Source organism: Guillardia theta (genome assembly GCF_000315625.1).
Source record: "Guillardia theta CCMP2712 unplaced genomic scaffold GUITHscaffold_70, whole genome shotgun sequence".
NCBI classification, from domain to species: Eukaryota; class Cryptophyceae; order Pyrenomonadales; family Geminigeraceae; genus Guillardia; species Guillardia theta.
Window position 1 is genome coordinate 422,449 of NW_005434604.1, and position 8,342 is coordinate 430,790.

Sequence of the window (8,342 nt, forward strand, 5' to 3'; positions counted from 1 at the left end):
AGGCGCCAGATCACAGTAGTGCTGTGTCAAGATACCTGAAACGACAATGTGGCCATGAGCTCAAAGCAGAGTCTATCAATTAGCTCTGCGCGTTCTCATGCAGAGCTCTCCTGACCACGACTGCTTCCGTACTCGAGGAGTGCTCTCCCGCGACACCTTGGACCAAGCATGGCAGGGGACGCCACACGAGAGGTGGACAGGAAAGCCCGGGATGCTGCCAGGTTGCTGAGCATGCGAAGGAAACAACGAGAAAGGAGACTAGAGACTAGGGCGCGAGGCCCAGAGACAGGGCCTATCGAGGCCATGATCTGCGGAGGACTGCGCGAGGAGGCGGAAGCCATGCGGGAAGGCGGGGAGGCCTCGAGGGTCCAAGGACTCGAAGCCTCGCAAGTCAAGGCGAAAGCAGGTAGAGCCCGACCAGGTGGAGGGACAAGTCAAAGCTCAGGAGAGCGAGAAGAGCGAGAGCAGTGACGACGACAAGCTCTCGGTAGACATTGAGGAGGTGAGAGAGTGGTGCCACCAGCAGGTGCCTAGAGACCAGGGCACTACAGCATAGGTGACGACCTTTGATTGCCGCAGGTTGACGAGGAAGAGGAAAAAGCGCACGAGCGGGTCGTAGGAGCCAGCAGCACGACCAAAGCCATAGGGCTGAACGCCACCCTCGCGGGACTGAGGCTGAGTCGAGCGATCCATCTCTGCAGGGAGGAGCTGATGAGAGAGGCGCTGGAGCATGTGACACGATGAGGAACCAAGAAGCGACGCGAGGGACAAGGAGCTTGTCGGACGGATTGTCTGAGCGTAGAAGTCGCATCTATTTGGGCGCGGGGTGACGAGGCCTTGCTGGAGCTTGTATTCATGCATATGGGATATATGCTACCATAGGGCAAGCGTTGTGTAGATCCATCGGCTTCGGTATACTACAGTTGCGACGACCAGACGACGGGTGTAAGGATGACTTTGACACGTGACATGGACGCCTGCATGCGTTGCTTGCGATGATTGCGGGGACGGGAAGCGCTTTGTACTAGCGAGAAGTGCAAGGCGACGGGCTGGCTGAAGGGAGAGGAGCAAACGGCGGCAGAGGGGCAGGTAGACCAAAGACAGCTTCTTGTCGAGAGATGACTCATGGAACCAAGCGCCGCCAATGCTGCCAGGAGACATCATCATTCAAACACATATACACATATACCTTGCCTTCTATTACACATTATACCTTCCATGGAGTGGCCTATTCAAGGGCTCGTTCCTCGATTTCAAGGCAGGCAAGGGAGATCGGTCGAGCGCATTTGGGTCCCCCAATGAACACACATCGTCAGCTGTGCCATGCTCATAGGGCATGCTTGGCAACCATCAGTATGACAGATGAAGAGAACACGCGGTTGCGTAGCTATCTGCCGCCCACGCGAGTACGGCCCGGCAAGTATCAAATCACTCCAGGCGCAGGCAAGAAGGCGAGACTGGCCTGACTAGGCAGAAGCATCCGTGTGATATCGCTGATCCGCTCAGGGCACAGTCAGGGCGCTTGCGTTATGCGTCCAGATGATCGAGGTCGATCCGACAGGAGTTGCAGCAGGAAACGCTTGGCGTAAGTCGGTCTGGGATGCTTGTTTTTGCGTGGTGACATGGCAGACGTTTGCCGTGACAGACGCTGCATATGGTCAGGTGAGCGTATAGAGTAATACTCCTGCAGGCTTCAGGCGCCTCACGCTCCTTCGACCTACTCGCTTACACCCTGCACAAGCGCTGGCAGCTTCTGTTTGCGTTTGACGCTGTACGGAGCCTTGCCGGTCGTGAGTGCTTCATGTATCCACGAGCAGCACGGAGGCTGATGGCGATGAGAGGAGGCTTGGAGGTCGAGGGGAAGGGGCCGTCCCTCTCCGTCTCCCGCATCCTCATCTGAAGATAACGTGTTGCCAGTTCCAAATGAGACAAGATCATGACCACCTGCATACGTTCTCGGGCGTCAAGAGATTTAGAATACACCCCATTTTCCATCGGAAGTTTCTTTCCTTTTTCACGACACCCATAATCAGGTTTCGCATTGTTTTTTCAAGGTTTTAATCGTTATGCTTACATGAATTAGAGCAGGACCAGAATCCAAGAGACGTTTCAAACATGTCAAACTGTCGTGTTGATGAGGATGGGCAGACAGCAGATACTCGCCCATGGTAAATCCAGCCCCCATAACCCTACCCTTGGAAAAGTCGACCCCCGACCACCCTACCCCTCAGGTTTTTTTTTAGGTCCCATCAAACCACCCCTCATGTGCGTGTAGTGTATGTTCCCTTGCTTAGCGTGCATGCGTAGCTTCGAGTGGTTGGTGTAGCGGTTTGAGCAGCCTCTTGTTCTGTTCCTATCTCATTAGATCAGGTAAAATAACAATCTATCACATTATTTGCTGGGCATCGAAAGTGTTGCTCGAAACAGCAACCTGCGACCATCACAACATGACCTGCTGAGGGATGTGGCAACGTACGTCTGCGCCAAGAGAAATCCAAATCTACCGTCTAGCAAACCAATGAGATCATCAAAAATTCTACAACCTTTTTGACCTCACTCTAGAAGGAGGTAAATTCTGACATGAGCTCCGTGAGATCTCAGCAGCATTGAACAATTCATTCATTCGTCACAAGATATGGATGTTTGAATCGATGATTCTACCCACACGATAGTTATAACGTTTCGATGCAATGAAAGAAAAGAAATCGGCAGAGCCGTATACCATGATGAGTATTGCATGAACAGTTAGATAGTCAATCCCCCAAATGTACTTTGCTACCATGTGATCCGTAAGGTGACAGCTGTTGTAGGGATGAGTCGTCGTGAAGTCCAGCACCAGCCTTGGAAGATGACACGCAGGTGCGTAGCTATCTGCAGCCCACGCGTCAAGGCGCTTGCGATATGCGCCGAGAAGATCGAGGGCAACCCGACAGGAGCGGCAGCAGGAAACCAAGATGCTCTTTTGGCAATGGATCTGCTTCGAGTTCTACCACAAATCCACAACCTTGTTGCTCATTAGAATTTGATACTTTGTTGATACTTTTTAGAATCTGTCATATTTATTTCAATTTGAGTCTGATCCAAAGTTTTGGTCCTTTTCTGGAAGTGACTGCTTTGAAGATTTTCAGACATGTTATGTTCTCATACAACTGTCTTATCCTTTAGAATGATCTGAGGATACAGAATAAGTTTTTCACAATTCTAGTTGCCGTCATACCACAACCGGTGTAACAGCCAGAGCCTTGCAGACATCCTTTGACCTGTCAAAATTCTTATTCGTTTGCTTAAAATTGGCTCACTGTCAAGAATCAAATCATACATATTCCATGTAGAAGGATGAAACGGCCATCGTCCATCAGTCGGTTCTTTGAGAGGTTGTAACCTGACTGGTAGAGCAGGAGCAACATCAATCCGATTTGATCCAGAAACATCACTTCTTGGTTGGAAAATTGCCTGGACATGACATTTTACAAGAATGTTACAGTCCTCAGATGACATTCCTTTGTTTGCTTCGACTTCAAGGCAATGTGCTTGTTTAACTTGGCTCTGTATCGCAGCCATGCCCGATTATTGCGTTCTCTAGATCAATATCAATCCGCAAGGATATAAGAATAGACATCCCACTCGATTTGTAGAATACTTGGATCTGGGATTGAGAGAGCGCGTTTTTTTATGTTGATTGCAGTGTCTTGGTCGATGATCTATATACTATGAAGGAAACCAATCATTTAAATGCAAACATTCACCGGGTCATTGTTATATATATTTGTTGATGCATCAACAAAAGCGATATCCATGTTGCACATAGCTGTAGCTGTGCAACCCGTTGGCTTTCGATCAAGAACTGACTCTGGGTCTATGCAAGCTCCACGATATCTAAGCACCGACGTCAAAGGAGAATACAAACACCGTGTCAAATACAAAATGCCAATTTCAACTTCATATTCGATACTAAGCTCGTCATCATTGAGATGTCGATGAGGCCGAAACGGAGTGGGAAGTTTACGTGCTTGCTTTTCAGCCTTTTGTGTTGTTATTCGACACAGCAAGTGCAACACAGTTTTGCACCTGATCATCGATAATTCGCTTAGTAATCTTGCAATGACCCGTCATAATGTATATCAGGTTTGAATTGGAAACTCCTTCATCTATGATTCTCTAGAATGCACAAGTAACGTCAGAACATTCTTTTTCAGCATCAACGGATTACCTCGCCCATCTTATATCGCTTCAATTGCATGTTTCCGACTAAGATATTTTTGGTTCGCTCATTCCAGTTGTCAAAATCTCGTATTTCATTGACAAACGTTTCTAATCTTGATCGTTCCCTCAGGTGTATAGGTTTCAAATATCGATCATATTCTGATTTGTTTACTCTAAGAAGCTTGGAGGTGACATCTGCATACACAGATGCTGTCCGAATTGAGTTATTTTGGAGCAAGGCAACGTCTCCAAAGCCTTCTTGTGACAAAATATCTTTGATGTAGCCGCGGTCGTTTCGAAACACTTTCAGAGTGCCATCGAGAACTAGATACCAAGCATCTCCAACATCACCTTCCCTCACAACACACTCTCCGGGCTGAGCAATTTGAAGCATTGCAAATCGTGCGATATCTGCTTGTCCTTCGATAGAAACATGGACTTTGGAAACTGCGTCGATTTTCTTAATTTCTCTCCGAACAATATCTATTTCATCCGCTCTACGCTGCCAAGGAGATTTCTTCAATATTTCTTCTATCTTTCCAATATTTACCAGTATACTCTCTACATTTTTGGGCCTACGGAGAATGAGCTCTTCTGATTCTCCTTCTTTTCCTTCATGCTTTGATTTGTACATGGACATGACTCTTTGGAGCTCTTTCCTCCCAACCCCAAACTCTGGGAGTACCTCAATCTCCACTGGTGCATTGCGCACCCATATCTGTGTTCTCTGCTTCGTCTTCATTCAGTCGTTGCGAAACAACTCGCCATCTTGCACGGCATCAAACAAATGTCGGCGCGCCCTCCAATCAGCTATCGCGAAGGTCCAACCAACCGCAGATCGGTCGTTGCGCCATGCACGCCGGCCCGGCGCAGACCGACTCTCGTCGAACGCCGGGCCCGCCGCCGTAGTGACGTTAAACTGTCTGTAATAATATCTGCAATCAGTGTGTTACAAGTTCAACGAATTTCAATTCCATAACTTTAACCGGCGCAATGCCGGGGCAACCGCCGGCGCCGGCAAAGTGTTTTGAATAATTCTACCTAATCTCTTAATTATGGTCAGTGTGAGGGGTCATGTATAGATAATTCAAGGGTTTAGGGTTTAGGAGGAGGCCGGGCCGGGCTCTCGGGCCCGGTCCGGACAGAGGCCCGGGGGAAGGGACGTGAGTCCCAGAGACCCATCCACTTGAACCCACCTGCCACCTCATCCATCATCCACTCACTGGCCGAAGGCCGGCCGAGACCGCCAAGGTGTGTCGGAGCCGAGGAAGCAACACAAGTAAAGCGCGGACGACCCAGGCCAAGGCCGGCGGAGGAAACTCCACTGGCGGAGGCCTGGGAAGACCACGAAGTATATCAGAGGAGGGAGAAGAGCAGAACTTACTGAGCACGGTCACGAGATCCCTGTTATGTTAGACTAGAATAGAGCAAGATGATAACAAGCCATGCAACCTTCCTAGCATTCTGATAAACTCAACTACTACTACTACTAGGGTTTAAGGTTTATGGTTTAGGGTTTATGGTTTAGAGGCGCCGTTATTTTCGGCAGCATGGCTCCTCGCCAGGTGTAGGGGAAGCCGCCAGGGCGCCAAGGAAGCTGCAAGCGAGAGGTTTGTATACTTCAAACAGCTTTCTAAATATGGTTCTTCAGTATGATGAAAGTGTTCGCAACATGCTGTATCCGAGAGATCATGCCAATACCGGCGGCAGGGCGAGCTTGTGGATGCCGCGGTCCTCGAAGCTGATCTTGTCGAGAGGGTGAAAACATGTCAGCAGGCACGACGGGAGCTTCTACAAGAAGCGATGACTGGATGGAGTGACGCATCCAGAGAGGTCAACCATGAAGAGAAGCTGAAGAAGAAATTTGAAGAGATCGGACTGATCGTAGACTCAGTGCAAGAGAGTAAAGCGATCATGTGGAAGGCTCCGTATAGATCCGAGATAGCGAGTGCTGATGAGATCCCGGTGACTGTTTCCTTCCTCCGCAATGCACAAGCGGAGAAGCTCTGGCAGGGAAGAGAGGACTTCGCGATCGATGGTCGCAAGTTCACAGCTGTACATGCGAGCATCGTGCACGATCGATCTTTCAAGATTCGAGCCAAGAGAGGACCCTGGGGCAAAGGGGGCAGCTTGGCAGAGCTGACTCACCTGCTAACCTTGGGCGGCATGACAACAGCCGAAATTGCTGACGTCTACCGCTATCAGCTGCTGCGCCAGTCCCTTGCAGCGGTCCAACTCCAGCCGCTGGCAGGCATGCTGGTCGCTGGGGCGCCAGGCCAGCAAGTCCACAAAGGCTTAGGTCAGAAAGGCTTCGTCGCTGTAGGGGCCCAAGTCATCTGGAGACAGAGGGAGGTGGAGTGGATCGTGTCCTCGAGCTGCCCAGAGGCGAATGATACAGCATTTCGAGCTTTCCGAGAGAGCGAAGCGATGGAGGGAGTACACCTGACTCTGTTCAGCGAGGACCCGAAGATCAGAGAGGCGCTCGCAGTCGAGTTGACAGCCGATCGCTTTGTCTCTAGGAATAAGTTGAAGAAGGCATCAATCAAGACTGCAGAAGAAGGCAGGCGGCAAGGACGACAAGGCGATCAAGATCCGATCATCAGGTCGACGGCGGCATCTGGTCGCTTCACGAGGAAGGAGATGGAGGGGCTGTGCAACGGCGGCAACACGTCCATCGCAAGAGTCAAGAGAGTCTTGTTGGAGATCGCTAACAGGCTCGAGATCAAAGTGGAAGGCATCGACATGGAGGAGGATTTGAACACCAAGTCCTGGAACGGGTCCAAGCTATGCATCCTCCTCGGCTCCACGGAGGATGCTCGACGCATGATGAAGGAGCTGCCCTTCTCTCTAGAAGGCGCAGCAACCAAGCTCGAAGCAGTCGGCTTCGACATGCTGTGGACCTCAAGGAGACGAGGAGACACGACTAACAGAGAACAAGCATGAAGGATATAAGATGGTTGGAAGATGACTGGGTAAAGATCAACGAGGAAGGATCAAAAGGGAAGCCTCAAAAGCAAGCAACCAGGATCAGCATGGCAGGGAAGGGGCAAGGACACAGAAGACAGATGGAAGACGACAGGGCAACGGTCAACGAGGACAGACCGAAGGGGAAGCCTCACAGGCGAAAAACAACCAACATGGCAAGGAAGGGGCAAGGACACAGGAGACAGATGGATGACGACAGGGGAAAGGGCAACGAGGACAGACCGATGGGGAAGCTTCACAAGCGGTAGGCAGGGAAGGGACATGGACTTAGCGCAAAAAATAGAAAGGTGGACGGTTACACTGAAACCGTCAACCCGGGCCCGGAGGAGATACGGCACCGGCGGCTCGGAACGGAGGACTATGGAAACAACAGAAACAGCGGAACAGCGATAGAACTCTGGATGCCACAACGGGCCATCCAAGAAGGGCCGCTCTGCCAAGCGTGAGAACCCATTTAGACTAGACTAGACCGGGAAGGTACCCGATGCGACTATTCTAGCATTCCAATAAAATCGACTACTACTACTACTAGGGTTTAGGGTTTAGGGTTTAGGGTTTTAGGGTTTAGGGTTTAGGGTTTAGGGTTTAGGGTTTAGGGTTTAGGGTTTAGGGTTTAGGGTTTAGGGTTTAGGGTTTAGGGTTTAGGGTTTAGGGTTTAGGGTTTAGGGTTTAGGGTTTAGGGTTTAGGGTTTAGGGTTTAGGGTTTAGGGTTTAGGGTTTAGGGTTTAGGGTTTAGGGTTTAGGGTTTAGGGTTTAGGGTTTAGGGTTTAGGGTTTAGGGTTTAGGGTTTAGGGTTTAGGGTTTAGGGTTTAGGGTTTAGGGTTTAGGGTTTAGGGTTTAGGGTTTAGGGTTTAGGGTTTAGGGTTTAGGGTTTAGGGTTTAGGGTTTAGGGTTTAGGGTTTAGGGTTTAGGGTTTAGGGTTTAGGGTTTAGGGTTTAGGGTTTAGGGTTTAGGGTTTAGGGTTTAGGGTTTAGGGTTTAGGGTTTAGGGTTTAGGGTTTAGGGTTTAGGGTTTAGGGTTTAGGGTTTAGGGTTTAGGGTTATTTTCGGCAGCATGGCTCCTCGCCAGGTGTAGGGGAAGCCGCCAGGGCGCCAAGGAAGCTGCAAGCGAGAGGTTTGTATACTTCAAACAGCTTTCTAAATATGGTTCTTCAG

The 8,342-nt window shown here is 50.0% G+C and overlaps 3 protein-coding genes across 3 annotated transcripts; 1 reads left to right on the forward strand and 2 right to left on the reverse strand.

The window, feature by feature from the left end:
* Window positions 1-3,522: 3,522 nt before the first annotated feature.
* GUITHDRAFT_154255 (hypothetical protein) lies at window positions 3,523-4,296 on the reverse strand. The gene is made up of 3 exons (XM_005827069.1): window positions 4,211-4,296; window positions 4,069-4,158; window positions 3,523-4,022 (listed from the first exon to the last, which is right to left on the reverse strand). The coding sequence occupies exons 1-3, from the start codon at window positions 4,238-4,240 to the stop codon at window positions 3,729-3,731; spliced, it is 414 nt and encodes a 137-aa protein (XP_005827126.1). The 5' UTR covers window positions 4,241-4,296; the 3' UTR covers window positions 3,523-3,728.
* Window positions 4,278-5,065, reverse strand: GUITHDRAFT_154256 (hypothetical protein; the record flags this gene model as incomplete). The annotated part of the gene is made up of 2 exons (XM_005827070.1): window positions 4,341-5,065; window positions 4,278-4,320 (listed from the first exon to the last, which is right to left on the reverse strand). A coding segment is annotated over exon 1 (569 nt), but the record flags the coding sequence as incomplete, so codon positions are not given.
* Window positions 5,066-5,842: 777 nt separating this feature from the next.
* On the forward strand, window positions 5,843-7,146 carry GUITHDRAFT_113883 (hypothetical protein; the record flags this gene model as incomplete). Its single annotated transcript, XM_005827071.1, has 2 exons — window positions 5,843-5,961; window positions 6,033-7,146. The coding sequence occupies 2 exons, from the start codon at window positions 5,843-5,845 to the stop codon at window positions 7,144-7,146; spliced, it is 1,233 nt and encodes a 410-aa protein (XP_005827128.1).
* Between the last annotated feature and the right edge of the window lie 1,196 nt (window positions 7,147-8,342).

Coding starts and splice junctions, on each gene's coding strand:
- GUITHDRAFT_154255 (XM_005827069.1), bottom strand. CDS start 4,240: ATGCAATTGAAGCGATATAAGATGGGCGAG. Junction 4,159..4,210: donor AGCGATATAAGATGGGCGAG/GTAATCCGTTGA, acceptor TGTGCATTCTAG/AGAATCATAGATGAAGGAGT. Junction 4,023..4,068: donor AGCGAATTATCGATGATCAG/GTGCAAAACTGT, acceptor ACAACACAAAAG/GCTGAAAAGCAAGCACGTAA.